This window comes from Stegodyphus dumicola, chromosome 1 (genome assembly GCF_044657685.1).
Source record: "Stegodyphus dumicola isolate Sdum_Otavi_A_Nest chromosome 1, ASM4465768v1".
In the NCBI taxonomy this organism is placed as follows: Eukaryota; Metazoa; Arthropoda; class Arachnida; order Araneae; family Eresidae; genus Stegodyphus; species Stegodyphus dumicola.
The window spans coordinates 236,188,075-236,209,639 of record NC_140768.1 but is presented as its reverse complement, the minus strand read 5'-3'; the positions used below and the strand labels follow the sequence as shown (position 1 = coordinate 236,209,639).

The 21,565-nt window shown below is 32.7% G+C and overlaps 1 protein-coding gene across 2 annotated transcripts in view; it reads left to right on the top strand.

The window, feature by feature from the left end:
• LOC118192763 (uncharacterized) overlaps positions 1–21,565 on the top strand; it is a 475,278-nt gene that overhangs the window by 366,289 nt on the left and 87,424 nt on the right. The window contains exon 1 of one of the 2 annotated variants that reach the window (XM_035363775.2): positions 18,037–18,376. The exons of the other annotated variant lie outside the window; for it this stretch is intronic. Coding sequence (XP_035219666.2) covers positions 18,292–18,376 — 85 coding nt within the window. The 5' untranslated portion in view covers positions 18,037–18,291. Of the gene's footprint in view, positions 1–18,036; positions 18,377–21,565 lie in introns of those variants that run through there. 2 annotated transcript variants of the gene reach the window in all.

The following is a 21,565-nucleotide window of genomic DNA, read 5'->3' as shown; positions in this document are numbered from 1 at the left end:
CGGGAAGAATGTTCATTTGAACTCGAATACCGCGAAATGAATTAAAGTCTATGTAGATGTGTACTTTTCTCAGGTGAATCAAAACATTAACGGTAAAATATATTATTAAGCGTCATTCGGTACGGAGAGAATCTGGAAAGAATAAGGTACTTGCAAGGCTTGATTACTGCCTAAGGACACAAAACCCGGACTTAAGGCACCAGAATCCTTAATCGAAGCCCTGGACATCCACTGATCATGAAAGTATCATACCTTAATCAAACAGTTAAGACACTTGTTATTACATATGTATTTGAAGCAGCACTCTTATATGGAAAGCAGATCCTGGCGCAAACATTTTTAGAATTTAGAATAGCATCGAGCAAAAAATTTATGATGGTGAAATTTTTAGAATTTAGGGAAAGCACTGGCAGCAGAAATTTTTAGAATTTACGGAGGCGCAGTAGAATTTAGGTTCCTCAGAGAGTGCACCGACAGGCAAAAAATTTTAGGCCCCGGTCCCGTATGGATGCATATATATTCATGCATTAAAGATTGAAAAATTTCTCTTTATCAAAATACTATACCTTAAGGAAGTGATCTCAAACTCAAATTCTCAAACTGTACGTGGACCGAAGGCTCGATCTGAAAGTAGCTGGCAGACTAGAAATTTTTTTAATGAAGTTTAAAAATATTTTTAGCAAAACAATGAAATAAAATAATAAATAAAATTTAAAAATAAATAAATAAATAAAATAAATTTTAAATTTTACTTACTGTACCTTTTTCAAAACATACATAAAGCAAACATACATAATACTAACACAAATGAAAAATTGAAATTTATATTTATTTTCTATCTGAAATCTAAAGGTTAGTACCTGAATTTTTTTTTTTTTTTTATGAATTATATTTTGTAATTCAAGCGGAGCTAAATATTGAATTTTAGACTAAAATTTTTTCAGGTAATATTAATGTTTTGAATTAAACACTAAATAACATGCTTTTAACCTTAACTGGAAATTGAAAATATAACAATACTGAAGCGTCACCAGCTGGCAGCTAGTAAATTAAATTTACTGAAACGTAGGAGTTTCTTTCACGTTATCCAAGTAATGTGGCTTGATGTACAAGCATACAGTAGCAAAGACATAGCCTCAAATTATTCTTCCATTTTATTCCTTCATTTGCAACTCCCCATTCCATATCTTTATGTTTCTAAAACTATAAAAACCGTATTTGCAACAAATAGATAATTAAAATGCATTTGCGGGCCGTATAAAATTGCTTCAGAAGTCATGAATTTGAAATCACTGCCATATGGAACTAGTTATGACACTGGTTACATGTACATTTGGAATGGCATTGTTAGATAACATAATCAGATCTTCAGGAAGTGGTAATTGAAAACTTCTGTTTAGAAATGTGGAGTCAATTCTGATCACCTTTATAAATGTCCTTGTTCAGTTCCAGCAGGAGATATATTCATATCATAACGTGGTAACCTCTTGCTCACGCCAAATTAAACTAGTGGAACGATACTTCAGGAGACTATACATCACATATGGTTTGCCCAAAACAATGAATAGCTTCAAAAACAGTGACATATCCCGAGCTTTGGACACCCCTTTCTTATCGCATAGCAATAAATCTATAATATGCCGAAATGGCATATAGGGAAAAAACTAAAGCTTTGTTTTTATTTTAAAAATTTAACTTTAATTTTCATATTCTAAGGTGTCATTTTGTTTGCTCATCCTTTGCGAAAATCGTTGACGGCATTCTAGATATTTATTTCATTATTCCAGTTGTTTATGATTATATTCTGTAGACAGCATAGTTAAGATTATTTAAATGTAATATACTTATTTATAGGTTTGAGTTGTTTCATGATACCTATTTCGCATTCATGATACCCCTATAATACCTATTTCGAAAAATATTTCTCACAACGAGTAATGCAACAATGGCGAGAGAAATTAGCAACAGTTTTGCGATGTATAGAATTCATTTTTCAAACTACGTTTTAGAATGTATTGCAAAATTTCGAAGCGACCGTCTTTTCATCTCTTAATTTCATCTTTCCTAGCAGTGACAGAAATAAAACTCTGAAATATCCTTCTTTTGAAATGGGAACGCATCCTTATTTGCGCCATCGTAAACCGACATTCGTATTTTTCATTCAAAATTTCAATGAAGAGAAGGAGACTTAACAAACACATGAAGCCGTTAAAATCTCTTTTTAATTCATTTGAATCTCTTTCCAATATAAAGACAGTTCTCTCCTATTTCATATTTCGTATGGTACTTCAATATCTCGGGATTCGTCATGATCGAGGAGGCAAGAAAGCAAAATACTGGTTTTTCGACCTGAAATCTAAACTGCGTCTACCTGCTTGAACATTTCTGAGATTTACCTCATGTTTAACATCGGGTAAGTAACGGTGTATTCACTCAAATACGAACCAGTGCCATATTCGTAACGGGAATATGGGCCCATTTTTTTAATTCTTAAATTTTAATCCTCCACGAAGAATTCCTTTGCTTACACTGGTAACTATATAGTGAGCTTTGCTATAACCTAATAAAACTCAATCCTTCTTTCTATTCGGAAGATCCGTATGACAATCCCCTATAATATGAAAACCCCGTTCACATGAAAATTGCCTTTCCCCAAAAATGCGCCACCTGGGGCAGACCACCAACTCAGTTCCCTCCCCCTCGCTTTTAGCTACGCCACTATTTAAAAATCAGATTGAACATATCTGATAATGATTAAAAAGATATGCTATCATCTCCAAACTGCCAGTTGATGTAAAGAGTTCATACCAGCTTTGTAGAAATAGTAATGATTATTATTACTTACTGAAATGACCGATATCATCATAAACATCGTGGAACATCCCTACTCTTGCATATTGTAAAACAGGATCTTGCATCGTATTGAATTAAATCTTCCTACTTTGTCACAGCACATTATTTGACAGGTTTCTCTGTCAGCTGATATGAATGAAAAAGTATCTTGTATGAAATATTTTACGGCGTTTTAAAGCTCATTACATATTAAATAATTTTCTCAAAGTTTCATGAACATCTTCAGTTTAATTTTGATTTTCTTTAATGTTCCTTAGTATTAAGAAACCAGAGTATGAATACAAAATTTTGCTTTGTAAAGGTATTTTCTTTGAGCAATAAATGCATGAATAAGGTTATTTTATGCCGACAATTTTTGACTGAAACGTTCCTTATGAAAATCTGATAGAAGAAGAAGAAAAAAAAAAAAAAAACTTTAGACCTGAAATAATTTAACCGACTACGTCACGTTTGGAATTTCTAAACCGTACCCGCACCATAAACAACCCCGACACAAAACGGTGTTTAAAAATAAAACTTCAGTCTCGACTCATTTCACCTATGAATCAATCCGGCGTATTTCGTCGCCGCATTTCTGCTTTGTTTATAAAATGAATAAATCGGGGAAGGTTTTGAAAAAGCGCGAAATGGTCGTTCTTGGTCCGGTAGTCGCAAACAAAGCAAACTCCTTTTTTACCATAGAAGGGGAAAAAGTGTTTTTTGGAACGACTGGCAACAGGTGTTTTAAAAGGTGCTCCAGCTCCCTCTCGCAATAGTGAAAGTAAATGTTGCACTCAACCATCGAGAAAGAGAGTAGAAATACATTCAACTAAGAGCGAAAAGAAGCAAAAAAATGGTCAGTTTGAATTCCTAATTACCGGATTCGACGTAGTGTGTCGATAGGATTTCTTCTTTCGGATTGCTCAGTGCTCACCACCGCTTGGATCTAGTCGGCACAAAGGAATGTAGACATTGCATGGCAGTCCATCCTGCAGGTCTGAATTTTCCTCTTCACATACCCTGGGAAAGGAAGTATTTGTTTATTCCTGAGTATGCAAATCAGCAAAGCGTATACAATGGGCGAGAACACGATTTTTTTTTTTTTTTTTTTTTTTTTTTTTTAATCGATGGAGATCGGTTTTGGTTATTATGGATTTTTGTTCATTACCCTTTCTTGAACTCTTTTCTTGAGAGTTTTGGAGTTCGATACCTACGAGTATTTCAAAACAACTAAAACAATGAGGGTAAACAGGAAATACCTAGACATGGTAGAATAGGGTTCATATCTTATGTTTTCATACGAGGCTGCACGCGTCGTTCTTTACAGAAGCATCATTTACACTGATGTTTATACAAGGTAGGGTGTTCACGGATCAGTGACTGATTCAAGCATTAAAACATTCTGAGCTCCAAAGCAAAGATTGTATTTCTAGTTACCAATATAATTTAAAATTATCCAAATCTGTTATTCTGTAATTACATAGCTCTTATAACCTTAATTTGTACAATGACTTAATTTTGGTCTTTGTTTCATTTGGATTATGTGAAGGATTCAAGATCGCGAAAGAACACAAGAGAACAAATAAAATATTTTTAAGTAAAAGGTAATATATGAAATAAACATGTAATATGGAACATGGAATAAAAGCTGTTTCGAGGGTTAAGTTTTTTTTCTGCAGTTCTTAGCCGAATAAAAATTAATCATTTTTCAAAAGCTTTTTAAATTATTTCAAATCTTATATGGGCATGGCAATTTTAAGAGTTACTTAAAGTGATATAGACTTGCTGCAAGCGCTTTATGCAGCTGCATTGGGACGATGAAGATATCAATCATGTTCTTCTCGAGTGTGCTCACTAGGTCTAGTAAAGGAAAACACTTTAGACCATTTTAAAATATTTGACTGCGAATTGCTTACCAGTCTTTTCTGAACTGTTACGGGCCAATGGCACAACGCTTTCAAATTGCTGAGCACTTGCAAATTAATGCGTTCGTAAGGAATGGTCATTACCCATCCGTCATTTACTTTTCTTGTCACTGAGGACGTTGATTAAGGTGCATCACAGAGGCGACCAATTTTAGACCGGCGAGAAAAAGGAACTTCCCTCCCAGTTATTCCGAGAGTCTCCCATCCCTCTTCTCCTAGCACCAAACCTCTAGGAGGATCTTTACATAGCCAGTATTTTAAGTGACCCATATCGCACAGACACTAAACACTTATAAGGTATTTCTTCCGCCTTCGTGGTATGGTGGTCTGCACACTGGGCGCGTATTCCAGAGGTCCGTGGTTCGATTCCCGGCGAAGGCGTTGTTCATTTTTCATCTCTCCTGCTTCCAAAAAGATACCTAATGTCTCTATACAGTCTAAAGTCCTCCACGAAATCATCTCCCCTCTTAGGTGGAGTGCTTTCATATAATTAAATAAACCAAATAAAACCAGCGTCTAAGTTTATTGTAGTGTTCTTGAGCTTCATTTATTTATTTGTTTAATTATTATATTATGGTGATAATTTACTTGGGTAAGCCGGACGGTATACTTTGCAGAACACTAGGAGATAAAGCTATCCACTAAAAGACTTAGTAATAGAACCTACACGATATTACATTAGTGATAATGAGATAATTAAACCCGCATTAGACTGGGAGTGAAATTCAATTAATAATATTTTTTATTTATGATTCTATCCTAGAAAATGAATAGTAAAAATTATTGCAAATTCAATCTATTTAAATTTACAGTTAGCTTCTAAGATTAAAATAAAACTTATAAAAACATGTAATGGAATTAGTAGAAGTTTAAAATTGTAATGTAAATTATTAACTCAAAGTACAAGATATATAAAAATATTATAAATCACAAAAAAATAAAATAGATTTAATTATTGTTGATCTCATGGAAGAATACTGATTTATCAAAGGGAATTAATTAGCCTTGCTCGATTAAAATCCGAAAAAATTGGGAATGATCTTGTGTCGCCACCTTCTTAGATTTGAACGAGTTCTTTAAACTTACACACACACACACACACACAAAAAAAAAAAAAAAAAAAAAAAAAAAAAAAAAAAAAACCCTAACACATAGATTTGAATTTAAATTATTAATGTTTATACATTTTCAAGCATGTTCAAACATGCTTTGTGTAGAATTTGAAATTTGAGCTGAAAATGTACGGGGGGGGTTAAAAAAAGATAAGTTTGCTTTTTACAAATAAAATGAGGAATAGTGATAGCAGAAATTTTAAATCAGTTAATTCTTCAGTGGTATATGTGATTTCTTAGAGTTCAAAGATGTTCAAGACCTGATTTTTCATCTTAGCTTTGAAACATTTTAATCTTTCAGCAAATAACTGGATAAAATCACTAAAAGCATGACTTATAACAAAAGAGTCTTCTGTGCTTTTAGGTATAGTAAAGAATAAGCAGTATAAACCCAGTAACAGCAATGCAGATGCTTATCTAAAACAACATTTTATTATACGTCTCTACTTATTGTGAGTTTTCTATTTGTTTTTAAAATTTTTGAAGTCAGATTTTAACCCACTTTAAATGATGTAATTTTCTTGAAATTATGGAGAAATGCTTTTTTGCGATAACACAACTACAATCGTCTTCTAAGATTAATTTCCGATCTTTCAAATAAGGCAATGCTCCAAATTTTACATTGCTTAGTTTGACGGTTAAGCAAGGATGTGTACGAAAAAGTATGAAATTTTTTAATTATTCTATTCATTTATTATTTTTTAAATCTGCCATCCTTCACCCACTCCCACACATTAAAACGATTTTGAAGAACTTTTTCGTACACATCCTTGCTTAACCGTCAAACTAAGCAATGTAAAATTTGGAGCATTGCCTTATTTGATAGATCGGAAATTAATCTTAGAAGACGATTGTTGTGAATCTCTAGCTTGAATTATCGATTTTTAGCGATCCCCCCAAAATCGATTTATGGGTTGCTAACTATGATCAACAAATTAATAATGGCAGTTTTTTTTAAATAAGAATTTTAAAAGAGAAGCTTAAATGAAATAATGTATTTTTACACAGATATACCATGCTTATGCCGGTTCTCGTCTATCGTCCGGAACATCTCGAAAGAAAGATGGCATCATGTATTTCGTTGCTATGACTAGAGGAAATAATTTTTGTGCTTAGAGACAGCGATTTCTTTTCTTAATTTTCCCCTTTCTGTGGATTAAAAAGTATAAATAAAATAAAATAAGTGGAGAAAAACATTTTAGAATAACCAGTTTTAATAAATACAATAACAAAGTTAAAGAAATATTTTTTATAACTTAAGCATTTTTGGTCATAGGCCTTTTTTTATTGTGAAACGTTTTTGGTCTAAAAGAACTTGCAGGCTCTCATGAGAAAAATTTTTTTTAAAGAATTTTAAAACACGGTAGCATAGAAATGACATGTAATAAGAATGATTACATTTACCTGATTTACAGTTCTCGTTAACAATTTATTTTAGAATGTTATCATTGTTCATAGCCGCATGATCTTACTTTTAGCCAGGTATCCTTACGAACTCAGTCTTGTCCAGAACTAAACTTGTCCAGAACTTTAAAATTTCTGCTATGAGATTTTAATAACACTTAAAGAGACGTAGTGGATATCAAGAGATACAGCGATAGTGCCGATTGAACCCATTCCCAAAACAGCCTAAACACTTTTGTTCCCATCTGATCCTTAAAGAGGAGGATTCGGTAATTTTATTCCCTGTTGAGCCCGATCGCGAAATACTCCTTCATTTCATTTGTAACAAAGTTTGTGGTTTTAGATACGCTTCGAAAAATGAAAGAATAAATTCAATGCTGTCATAGGCATTACACTTCTTTATTTTGTATTATTTAAGTAAACCCTTTGAACCTCGTTTTACAAGTTTCCAAAATATAATCCAAGGTAACTTGTTATTGTCCCTCAAAAATTTTTGCCAATAATGGTATTTTCTCATAATTTCGAAGTTGTAATATAACTTTGTTTAATTTCATCTTTTTCAAAAACTAAAATGTCGAGTTTCGAGAACATTTTCATGTTAGGAGTCTACATTAAGTTCTAGACAAAAAACCGGTACCTAGAAATTGTCCCGAAAGATCAGAAACGAAGATGGACTAATGCGTGATTGCTTTAGTATAATAAACTCAGTCTGTTTTATGTTTATACGTAGCGGGTGGAAAAGGTAGGCTAATATGGGAAGGATGGTCAACAGTTATTTTCGGTTCGGAATAAATTAAGAATAATGTTGTCAAAGCTCTTTACGAATAAGGCTATTTTGGCACATCGCCGTGTAAAGCATAGTGAGTACTGCCCGTGCGGGATACTTTGCGACCTTTTAGCATCTGCTCTTTCCAACGCTTGAGCTAACATGCCAGAAACTCTTTGAAATGATAATATTTTACTACAACCATCCAGGTAATTAGCTTCGCGAACCGAAATTGATCCTGGAAGAGTTTTCATCTTAATATTTCTGACCATTACCCATTAGGCTACAGCCGAGAAATGGCTCAAACCTTAATCATTTAAAAATTATATTATTTTATTAAAAATATTATTTAATTATTAATATTATTATAATTTGATGCAAAGTAAAAAGAGAAAGAAAAAAATGCAAATTTAAAACTTTAAATGACACAATAATGCCTCAAAAAAAAATTTAACATAAGAAAATTTTTTAATTGAAACGTATAAAAAATTTAAAAATTTTTCTTTAAAGAAAAACAGTATTTTCTGTTACAACTCGCACACCTAAACCATTGAAGGAAGCTAAACCTGCCACTTTGATCGGTATAATGGTTGGTGCTACACTGGCTGCCGTGTTCTTCAGCCTGGGCTCCGAGCCAGCAGAAAACTTGGATGTTCGGAAGTGTATAGTGCCTGTGCTACAAGGGGCACACGTGGGAGATTCTCGAATCCATCCCCGATGTGTTTTCTATCAAAACTGTGACGGAACGTCTCCGTTCTCGCAAGTGTAAGATTGATCACCGCCTGTGATACGGCCCGAACAGTGTTTCGCCATTCTCAATGAATGCATTAAAATCTAAAAGTCTGGCCATTTGAAAAAAGCAGAACCAAGGCTCAGAAATAATATCAATTATAAAAGTTCCATCTTGAGTTACTTCATTCCGTTTTGGACAGTAAAACAGTACAAGCGAAAAGTATCAAAATAATATAAAAGTATACTTCCGTTTGAACGAAGAAAAATTACAAAAAGAAGATTGCGATCCTTATGTTACTATAAGCCTTCATAAATAAGATTATTTTTGAATGTAGACAGCAGTGTAAACAAGAGGAAAAGCAAGAAATTTTGCAGTCAACCTATTATAGTGTGTTAATAACCTCTTTTGTTAATGATAGTCAGAGTATAAAATAACAGTTATTACAAAATATTATTATGTAGTCCAGGAAAAGTAAACTTTTAAATGATATACAACAGATTAGCATTATAATGCGGGAAATGAAACAAAAGATCTTATTCATCTTCGAATGGCAATATCTATCTATTTAATATAAAGTCGTACACGACTTTCTGCAAACTGAAAACTATAACATATCGATTTTTTAGTCCAAAGGGGCTTTGTCTCTGAAGGACTATTGTTTTCGTGTTGCGTGGGTTCACTATAAATATCCGTTTCACTTTTCAAACTGTTGCCACCAAATATTAGAGTCTTGCATTATATTTTAAGAAATTAAATAATGAAAAATCTGCATAAATTTATGTATATTTCTCGCATTGTGATAAAACAATGGTACCTAGACCCATCGAATTTTGAATGAGGTAATCCTACTGCGAATATGGGCATGTGGAAGCCCAAATTTGAAATTAGGAATTGTTTTATGATAGATTTCATATTTTGTAAATCTTTAATGAATTTTTGATTAGCAAACTCAAGGATTTCAAAGGGAGCAATGGCAACGTTGTACAGAAAAAAACATTTTTTATCCCCAGCGCGTGAGACTGCGTATCGGAAATTCTAAAGATACGTTGAATCTAAAACTAATTTGCGCTATTGCTCTTGAACTAAATTTTATGGTTTAAGTTCGAAGAACGTGATATTTAATAAATAAAGGTAACAGACAAAACGTTAAAAAAAAAAAAAAAAAAAAAAAAAAAAGCCCCTTTGGACATAATTTAAAATCTGAAACTTTTTTTTTTTTTTTTTTTTTTTTTAAGAGTTGGTTTTTAATAAAATTTTCTTTTAGTACTTCATAATAACAAAGCGAGTTGAAAAGTTGAATTTAACTGCAAACAGAAAATTCATCTGAAACAAAACTAGATATGAAAGCATTTATTTAGCAAAAATTAAGGAAGGTGGTTAAAAAATGAAACACAGAATGAATACGCTAAATTCTTTTATAAAATAATAATAATAATAATAAATTTCGTTGGTGCTTCAAATAGAAACTTAAAGGAGGTAAAAAAGCAGAGTAGCAAGAAGCTTAAAATAATAACATCTTTCTTTTAAACTGACGATAAGCGATATGATTATGTGAAGCCAAACGCGGCAGTTTTCACCTTCGCCTGCGGTGTGTGACATGAAAGGAAGACACAGCAGGAGACACGAACAAATAAAACAATAACAGCAAAATAATCTTAAGTGGGATGGGCGCGAAAAGCTGGTGATGGTAAAAAAGAAAATCCATAGAAAGATAAAACCCAAGCGAGAGGTGTAGATAGAGGGACTGTCGAGGCGTAGATACTTCCTCGATTTTGTGATTCTAGCGGAAAATCTTCGCTGCGGTAAAAGGTGAAGCCACCCGTCGGATTGTATTTATTTGTTTATTTTAAAATCTATTGGAGTTGGTTAATATTTGAAAATCTCTTATGTGAAGCTGTTACCTCTGGTTCCATTTCTTACCGTAAAAATCCTTATTCGCCATATTAAATAAATAATTAAAAAAAAAAATTGAAAGTATTTTGTATTTTGTATTTTGCCCTTTTCTTTTGCTACTTTCCAGCTATTGACAGAACACCTGAAATCTATGAAGCACTAAATAATCCTTTTATTTCACAATAATACTAACCCGTGACGAAGAAACCGTTTTTTAATAAGAATTGTGGTGAACTGTATTTATGGTTTTTGCAAGGGCAGCTAAAATTGTATAAAGAAGCTATCTTGATTTTAGAAAATACTGGTACTTTCAGGGAAGTTGGAAAATTAAAAATAAACCCTGAGAAAAGGCATGATAATAAATTTATGTTTCAAAAACAGAGTGAAAATAATTTTAGAATGTGGGAAAATATTGGAAGCATTAATAGCAAAGTAATTCTACCAGCGTTTGCAGCATGTTATCATGGCTGTCTTTCTTATACTGAGTCATGAGACAAGATTTTTGGTGGAGAAAAAGCCTCTGCTTGACTATATAACAATGGATTGACATGGTCTGAAAGTGAAGCTTCAGGGAAAAATATTAATGAAACTGTTGCAAATAACGTAAAACTTTTTGATGAAGTCTAGTTGCAACTAACAATGAAATTTAGAAAAACTGCAGCTTGTGAATAAAAATGGATAAAATTTTTCAGTCATTTAAAAGCTCGCCCAATCTTATTCCAGTTATAGACCACATTTTCAGCATGTCAAGCACATCTGCATCAATCGAAAATGAGTATTCTCAATGCTGAATATCATTCTACATCGTGAAGAATGAGGTAGAATGATTGAATCAATTGTTTCAAGCAGTTCCATTTTAACAGCATTATGAACCTCTGAGCAAAACGGCGTGATGGACCCCCTACAACAATCATCCACAAAAGTGAAATGTTAATGGATTAGCATGAGGCCACTATGCTTGTGGCGCCCCAGGGCTTGTGACTCCCGGAGCATCCATGTGTTCAGTCGGTCCTGGTTACAAACTTTACTATGCTGCAAAGTGTAATGAAATTTTCGATGCCATTAAAAATAAAAAGGAATTTTTAAAAAAAGTTCACGTCAGTGATAAATATTAAGAATTTTTTAATAATAAGGTATGTGTAGGTGAGTTACTAAAAACGTCTTTTAACTCGGTGTTATTTGTTGACTTCTTTATTTAGTCTTTTCAATCATACATGTTTATGCTAATAGCCTTTATTTTTTGTTGTAAGTATTTTCTAAAAATGTTTTAAGGAAAAAGTATTACGGCTAGCCTAATTATAAGCGATACGTTATCGTCCAAAAATCATGCATTTGACAACATACTTTTTAGCGTTGTAAACGTTTCATGCGTGATAAGCATTGTAAAAATAAGTTACATGCGTTAAAAGCATCTCTGATAAAATTTAATTATTTGCAGAAATTTACAGTAACATCGGCTGTCATGCAGTAGGAATCAGCAGTAATTTTCATAATTTTCTAAATTTATGATATACTGCTTGGTTATGACAATTATCACTGATTTCTGTTGTCTGAAGATCTGTAATGATCAATATTCGGCGTAGTATTTTTACTTTAATATCTGCCCTCTTAACTATTCTGTAAGCACGGGGTGGGGGGTAGCTTCCATTGTGTATATTTATGATTGGCTTTTGATTTGAAAAGTGATACGGATATGAAAGTGAGGATCGAGACTATTCACTCCTCTAGTACTAATAACTTCAGATTATTACCGATAGTTTAAAGGAGAATGTGATCTTTCGTTTATTTTTTGAGTAAATGTGTGTTGCTCATTAGAGCATGAAGCTGAAACAATCATCTAAAAAGTAATTCTATCTCTTCTTTTTAATAATATTCTGCAAAAAAATTTAATTTTTACTATAAGTGTGATAAATAAAATATATTCCTAAACATCCTAAATTACATCGATTGCTAAACTTTTCCCTCTACTTCTTCTGTCGGTCGCGGACACTTAGCTGACAACCACTTAGCCGACAGGACACTTAACCGACACCAGTTAGCCGACAAGACATTGAGCCTACAGGGACACTTAGCCGACATGGACACTTAGCCGACAGGACATTTAGCCGACATGGACACTTAGCCGACAGGACATTTAGCCGACAGGACATTTAACCGACACGGACAATTAGCCGACACGGACACTTAGCCGACAGGCCATTTAGCCGACACGGACACTTAACCGACAAGTCATTTAGCCGACACGGACAGTTAGCCGACAAGACACTTAGCCGACAAGGACACTTAGCCGACAGGACATTTAGCCGACACGGACAGTTAGCCGACAGGACATTTAGCCGACAGGACATTTTGCTGAAACAGAGAGTTAGTCGTCGAGACATTTAGCTACGGGACACTTAACTACCAACACATTTAATCCACAGGACACAAAGCCGACAGTAACGTTTAGCTGACACGTACCCAATAATTATTCAAACTTACTATCAATTACAAAATTTCTCGACTTCTCCATAAGTTCAATATTTAAGTTATTTTTTCACTATCAGTAAAATTCATTTTTCGATTCTTAAAGATCTCATATATACTTTTAATTATTGTGCTAATTTAGCATTGTTTGTTATGTATCCATGGACCTTATAAGAAATAGACCAACCCAAATGGGTTTCTCCCTTGCCTTGGCGTATTGCCGGCTGTCACCTTGCCCATATCCGGAGGAGTATGCAGCGCGTATAATTTTCAAGGAAAAGCTGGTGATAGCACTTCATTTCACAAATTATAATTTTTAGATATTTTTATTTTTGAAACTCAGATTGTTTTTTAAAAATTTAGCACTTTTATCAAGCATAATTGATGTTCTAAATAATTATAAAGCTGTTGTTTGTTTTGTTGTTTGACTTCTGAATTGGTAATTATAAAGCTATTGCATGCTTTCAGGTCTGGATATTTTTGTAGCTTTTCCTATGCTGTAAAGAAATTTGTATCTCCTTCTTTTAAAAGTAATATTTTAAATCTGAACTAATAGAAAAATTCAAGCAAAAAATTTTCTCTTACAATTTTTATGCTTTTATTGGTATAAATAAGTAAAAATTACTAAAATTGAAAAAAGGGATTTTTGAAAGTTTTTGCTTAAAATTCTTATTTGTACTGCTTTTTTAAAATTATATCTGAATATTAAAGCATAATATTCTACAAAGAAGTTTTATTTCAATAATATTTCATAATACATTATAGTGATTAACACTTTTAACACTTTAATAATTTTTATGCATTTATTATAAAGTTAAAAATTGTATTTGACTGTAATAATTAATTGTGCTAGTATTTTATAGTGATTATTTTTTTTAAATTTATGTCTAGTTCTGCATAAGTTTTCTTATTTGTTGTTAATTTATTTTATCAGCCCAAAGAGGCGGCAGCTCAGAAAAGCTATTATTTTCGAAACGGCATTTTGCTTTGTTTCATTATAAATGTCCACTTTCACTTTGCAAACTGTTGCCACCAAATATTATCGCCCTGTATTATATTTAAAGAAATTAAATAATGAAGAATCTGCATGAATGCATGTATGTTTCTCTCGCACTGTGGAAAAAACAACAGAATTTAGAACCATAAAATTTTGAATAACGTAATCCTCCACCCGAACATGGGCACCTGCAAGGCCTAATTTCGAATTTGTTTTAATCCATTTCATATTTTGTAACTTTAAGGAAGTTTTGATTAACAAACTCAACGAGTTCAAAGCAAGCAAGGGCAACCCTGTACAGAAAATAACATTTTTATCTCCAACGCGGAAATTCTAAAGATATGTCATTTTCAAATATTTTGTGATATTGTTCTTGAATTGAATTTTATGTGGTTTACTTGCGAAGAACATGATATTTAATAAATAAAGGTAACACTCAAAACGCTACAAAAACGCTCCTTTGGGCGTAATATAAAATTATATTGCTGAGTGCTTCCAGAGTTTATCTTTTTTTTTCCTCATTATACTCAAAAACGTTTATGCTCCGAATTTTATGAATTGCTAAAATAAATAATCATCTTGTAATGTTAATAATTAATGATCATATAATCAAATAAATGATCGTCTTGTTATGTTATAATAATTTAAAAACTACTGCCAGAAAATGCTCATAAAATCAAAGAAAATTATCAGATCTTGTTTAATTTTACCTTATTTGTTTCAAAGCATCATATGCTATCAATATTATTTAATTTTACTTTATCTGTACACAAAAATAAGTTCATAAGTTTTGCGTTTAGAATTTTTACCGTTTTACTAAAGTAAAGAAATTTATACAAGAATTACGCTTGAAAAAAATGCGCAAAATGCAATGCAATAAAAATTATTGTTATCCTTGAATTATACTTTTTATGGAAACATATAGTGGTGAGGGTTAGTTTAGCAAATATATTTTATTTTGTTATTAAAACAATTTAAAAAAAAAGTGAATTTTTAAGACAAGCAAAGGTATAAATTATTTGTGACCTCTATAATTTGCAGTTCATGTCACCATTCTTCAGATAAAAATTCTGTAACATTTTATTAACCACGCCTCTCGCTTAAAATACTTACTTAGGTGAATGTTTATAGCCCTAAACTAGTGCATAATGTTTAATTTAGAAGTAAAATATTCTTTAAGGTTTTGTTTTATTCATTTTCGAGAAATTTCAGCGCTTTTTCAATTTGGCCAATGTTCACCAAACAGCACGATACATATCAAACAATGCTAAATTAACACAATAATTAATAGCACATATGAGATCTTTAAGAATCGAAAAATGAATTTTACTGATAGGTGAAAAAAATGACTTATATATTGAACTTGTGGAGTAGTCGAGAAATTTTGTAATTCACAGTTTACATAATTTTTGGGTACGTGTCAGTTAAACGTCACTTAGTAACCTGTCGGCTTAGTAACCTGTTGACTAAATATCTTGACAGGTAAGTGTCCCGTAGCTCTAAATGTCCTGACAGCTAACTCTCTGTGTCGTCCAAATGTCCTGTCGGCTAACTGTCCGTGTCTGCTAAATGTCCTTTCGGCTAAGTGTCCTTGTCGGCTAAATGTCCTGTCGGCTAAATATCCTGTCGGCTAACTGTCCGTGTCCGCTAAATGTCCTGTAGGCTAAGTGCTCGTGTCGGCTAAGTGTCCGTGTCGGCTAAATGTCCTGTCGGCTAACTGGTGTCGGTTAAGTGTCCCGTCGGCTGAGTGGTTTTCGGCTAATTGTCACGGACCCTTCTTCTGTATACTAGCTTTTGCATCCAAAATCAAATACATGGCTATTTTGAAATTTACAGTAGCTACGGCATATATTTTTCCTTAGTTCTATTTGAAGTGGGTATTATATTTTTAGCCCAAAGGAGCATTAGCCCAAAAGGGCTATTAGTCTCGAAACGTGTAGCCACCAAATATTGTCTCCCTGTATTATATTTAAAGAAACTAAATAATGAAAAATCTGCATAAATGTATGTATATTTCTCGAATTGTGATGAAACAACGGTACATAGAGCCATCAAAATTTGAATGACGTAATCCTACTGAGAATATGGGCATGTGGAAGCCCAATTTTCAAATTTGGAATTTGTTTCATTATCGATTTCATATTTTGTAAAACTTTAACGAATTTCTGATTAACAAACTCAAGGATTTCAAAGAGAGAAATGGCAACGTTGTATAGAAAAAACATTTTGATGTCCAGCGCGTGAGACTACGTATCGAAAATTCTAAAGATATGCTCAATTTAAAATTATTTTGCGATATTGCTCTTGAACGGAATTTTATGGCTTAAGTGCGAAGATCATGATATTTAATAAATAAAAGTAATGTTTAAAAAATGTTAAAAAAACGCCCCTTTGGACTTAATTTAAAATCTGAAACCTTTCAGATTTTTAAAATTTTTTTTATCCTTTTTTTTAAATACGTACTCTGGAATATGAAATAACAAAAAAGTTTGATTTAAAGAACGTTCGAGATGACTGGAATTTGGACATGGTTTCATTTCTGAATTAAACGGTTGTAGAGATATTAAGTTATTTCGAAGCAGGAGAGATGAAAAATGAGCAATGTCCTCGCCGGGAGTCGAACCGCGGACCTGTCAAATACGCGCCGAGCGTGCTGATCACTACACTACGAGGGCATGCTAAGAAGATGGGAGAAATACTTTATACGGTATTGCAGCAATATAGAAAATCATTAGGAATGGAAAAGAGGCACAAATAAATAAAATAATAATTAATAATTAAAATTAAATAAAAAGGAAATACATATTTTAACATATTATCATAAATTAAAGGTAGGTAATGGTACAATAGGTTAATTAGATTAATATATCCTAAAAATGAAATAAACAAAAGAAAGGAGACTTAATTAATGATAACAAGGCAATGAAACCGAAAAATTTTAAACGTTAGTCTTCGCGGTTAGATAAAATTCCTCCTTTAGTTTGGTTTCTAATTCATTTATAGTCACTTTAACTGTATGCGTTTAATTCATAAATATTCTTTTTTCTTTTGCTGTTCCGAGAAAATGTTAGTTGTTCACTCAGTAGCTACAATCAATACCAGCTGCATTAGTTGCTACAAGAAATCTTCATTTATAAGAATACTTTCTGCTTATATTGCCATTCAGTTATATTGCAAACTGCCAGAACTCATCTAGAGCTCTTAATATACTGAAATTAAGATTGCTCGAAGGAAGTAAAAATTATTGAGTTAGGGTTTCTGTGGATCCGGTTAAATTTGAGCTTTGTTTTTTAACTTTATAATGGAATGCTGTTTTATTCCCGCCAATTCGGTTATATCTATCGAGTTTTGATTAAAAAACATCTGCTCTATTTTGTAAACAGTAAAAAGTTTCCGAAGTTCTTTTTAATTGAATTCTGCACTGAGATAGTTTGCATCCTCATTTTTCTGCACGGATGTTAAGTATACACAGAATTGCATTAATACTTTTACCATGAAAGGATAGTGTTTTATGAGCTCTTCTCGGAATTATTACACATATATCACGTATAAACAGACATACTTTAGCTTAAAAAATAAATAAAAGGAAATAAAATAAATCGGTTTTTCGAATAAAACTCCCAAACAAATGGCATGTCGCAGTGCGATTTCACAACCCTGTTGATACGGAATTCCTATTTGTTTATACTAACATATGGAAAATAACAAACGGAGAGATTTATTTCTTGCAACTACTCCAATAAACTTAACTAAACATTTAATAATTTATATTCCACGCTTTTCCTAGAAAACATTTCCATGCATTCTTCGTGGAACACCGGTACATTCCCGTGAAACTTGTTACTTTCGCGTTCGTAGTAGTTTCAATCTTCAGCGCCTGGCACAAAATCGACCTCCCGAGGTGCTGCCTGTCTTTTGGCGCTTGTTTTCCATCGCCAAACTCCTCCAAACACCAAAGAAAAAGCTCACGCGCGTGATTTTGAAAAAGTCGCGTTGTTACTTCCTTGCGGTGCAGGAGGTAGGAGCGACGGAAAGGAACCAATCGCGTTTCGCGGTCGCCGCCCCTTGGTCCGTCCGAGTGAAGTGGATGGAAAGGCAAAAGTTGGCGTGTCAGTCGAGTTGGAGAACGCAGAGCACATCATCCCTCTCCCTTCTCTCTATCTATGCACGTGCTACTCCCTCCCGCGGCTCAGGTGCGGGACATCAGCTCACCCATTAGTGCTATGAGGCTGATGGAGGTCATAGCAAGTAAGTAGGAGTTGATTTTCCATTGTTTTCTTTATGGGATACCACTTCGTAATACTGAAATTCAAGTAACAGACAGAAGTTTGTTTGAATCTATTTTTGACAAAAGCTCTTCTGAGATTGACATTTTCTAATCAATGCTATGCCAAAGGAATGTTGGGGATACTAAAGTAATCTTAAGAATATTTTATGAAGGTATTTCTAAGCCGCGATTTTTAAAAGTTGGATAAAAGCTAAAGTGTTCTTGCAGTATCATCTCAATTATAAAAAAGAAAAGTACAGCAAATGCTGGCACTCGAATGTTCTAAGACTGACTATTTTTAATTTCTTAATCAAATTTATTTACTACTTATTTCTTTCTAAACTCCCGTTTTTTGAAAGTGGGATATAGATCGGAAATATTTAACGCGATATTCTTTCAGTTTTATAGCTACCGTACAGAGAATTCAGCAAATTTTTGAAAATTAAATGTTTTGCGATCAATAATTTTTAATTTTTTAAAATTTGATTTAGCCCTTTTCTTAACTTTGACTGTACCTTCAGATTTATCTGTTTTAAATGTATGCTCATTTGAAGTCAAGAAGTGATGACCAAATTTTTGCGCGTATTGTATTAAAATAGCTGATCACTGAAAGCTTTAATTCATGTTGTTTTTTAAAGTTTAGCATTTGAAATATGTTTATGTTTGTTTTATAAGTAAATAAGGTTTAGTTTGCTTTCCTTCAAACGCTGAATGCAGTTTTTTTTTTTATTTGAATGTTGTTTGTGGTACTTAATGCATTAAAATGGATAATTAATGCATTATTAAAATTTATAATCTTCAATTTTTGTGTCTTCTCTGTTATTCTTTTAAATTCTTTTTCATGATTATATAATCCCAAAACTTCGTGGCAAAATATCGTCTGAGACATCATTTCTTTTGGTCGTACTTAGTTTGCATTTCATTTTAGAATTAAAGCTCCTGTTTTTTTCTTCGGTGTTAAACAATGATATTTGCTGAAGGTAGAGAATTTTTGCTTATTATTATTAAAATTTCAACAGAAAATTCTGTGCAATGCAATTATTGTATATGCCCTTTATCTAAAGTTACTTAGGCAGCCCCACCAGCGGCCGAGCGGTAAAGTCGCTGAGCACTGGTAGTTCGGTCCGAGGTTCGAATCCCGCGAACGGGCTGGCTGCATGGGCGTTTTCGTGGTTTTCTCCATGTGTAACGTGTAAATTTTCTTTAGGAAGTCCTCCACGAAGGCATCCCTCCTCTTAGGCAGGTAGCCCTCGAGGCTTTGCCGTAATCACATAAACCTAAAGTTGCTTAACCTACAAGCAGCTAATTTATAGCGTAAATGAAAACAGTTTGTTACGTTTCTTAATAATACATGTAGATTGTTTACCAAAGTGAAAATGCGTAGAGTTAATTCCAATAGGACTTATTTTATTTCAAGTTACTTCATCCCAGGGAAATGTTTATCGAATGAGTGAAAATGAATAATATAATACTTCTTTTAATAGTATTTATTTCTGTTTAAGTTTACTTCTTCCGCATGGAGATAGTTTATCAAGGGAATGAACACGGATATTGTTATTTTGCTTAGAAAAATATTTATAATTTTATCTAAAATTACTTTATTCTGAATGATTTTTTAACAAAGTTAAAAATACAGTCAGTCAGTTAAAAATACATTTCATACAGTCTGTCAAATAAGTAAAAGTGATTTATATTTTTTTTCCTCCTTTTATAAAGCTAATTTTATCTAAGTTTGTTTTTCTAAATTTATTTATGGAGACATACTATCAAATCAATGAAACCTAATATTATTTTTCTCAATATTGTTTAATTCTAAAGCATTTTCCTATGTTTAATTTCATACATTGCGTGCATAAGGAAATGACACTTTTTTAACACCAAACTAAAATATTCGTTAACTTTTTCTTATCTAAGTTGATTCAACAAAGCTTTGTTTGGATTAATACGTGATATCGAATATTTTAAATATGTGATATCGAATTTTTAAATTTTACATAATATAAGAAACAATTTCATGTATTTAAAACCGATCTTTTATTGAATCTTTAAATTTGTGAAATTATTTCTTAAAGGTGAAAGGTATACATACTGATATAATATATACACGCTTTGAAAACCTGGGTTTTAGATACTGTATTTGGACCCTCATGTTTGGACTTCAACTGTCGGGGATTTTAACTCTCCGAATCAAGATACTTTTCTGGGTTCTGCCATGTACTGAGACTTTTGTATTTTGAATTCAGTTCCAGGGGGAACAAAGCTAGCTTCATGATACTTTAGTGGACTTTCCCATGGGTACTGTTCAGAGACGTCGGTTCCACCTTTTAAATTTCTCCGCAAATGCATTTATTTCACCTCAAAGCAAAAAATCATTTTGCTCTTTGCTTTAACAATTCATCTAATTTTTCAACGTTCAAAACTCATTTCAGGCTTAGATTGAAATTACAGTTACGTAAAAATACGATTCTGAGATGTTGGAACTGAAATCCATATTTGTGATATTTGACATAGTAATCGAAGTATCTAGTTTTTTTCATTCCCAGATTTTATTTAATTTCTAATCACCCTTTTAAGAAGACAAATTAAGCATAGTTTAATATTATCTAAATATATTAAATAGAGTTTAGTATAATTGTACCTGAAACATCTTGGCGTGTTATGATTCCCAGTTTGAGATGGGGGGTAGTATTACTATATGACTAAAAGAGATGTCACTGAAAGCTTCTTATGTGACAATGGTAATTGGCTCGAGGTTTCATTAAACACATAGAAAAGTATATAAGGAATCATTCTAGAGATAGTTTTAACTATTTGCCTTTGCTAGGTCCTGTATATAACTGTAACTCACATGTGGGCAGAATGCCCAAACTCACTAAGTACTAATACTCAGGTTCATTTCCCTGCGACAAGTCAATACCTTCTAGGTAGTTCTTCGAAACGGTATTGACTAAGCAGGCTGAAGTTTTCTTGGAATGTCCTATGTGTACTGCTAATACAGTGCAGTTTCTCTAAGATTTGCTCCATAAAGGTAGACCTCTTAAGACACTTTGGTATACTTTTGGTACTTTGCAATAATGAAGATCATAACCTGATGTAATCTGGTTACAATCAATAATTTAAATACTAATTTTTACTCATTGTAATTGTGCTTGTTGTAATTGTTAATATAC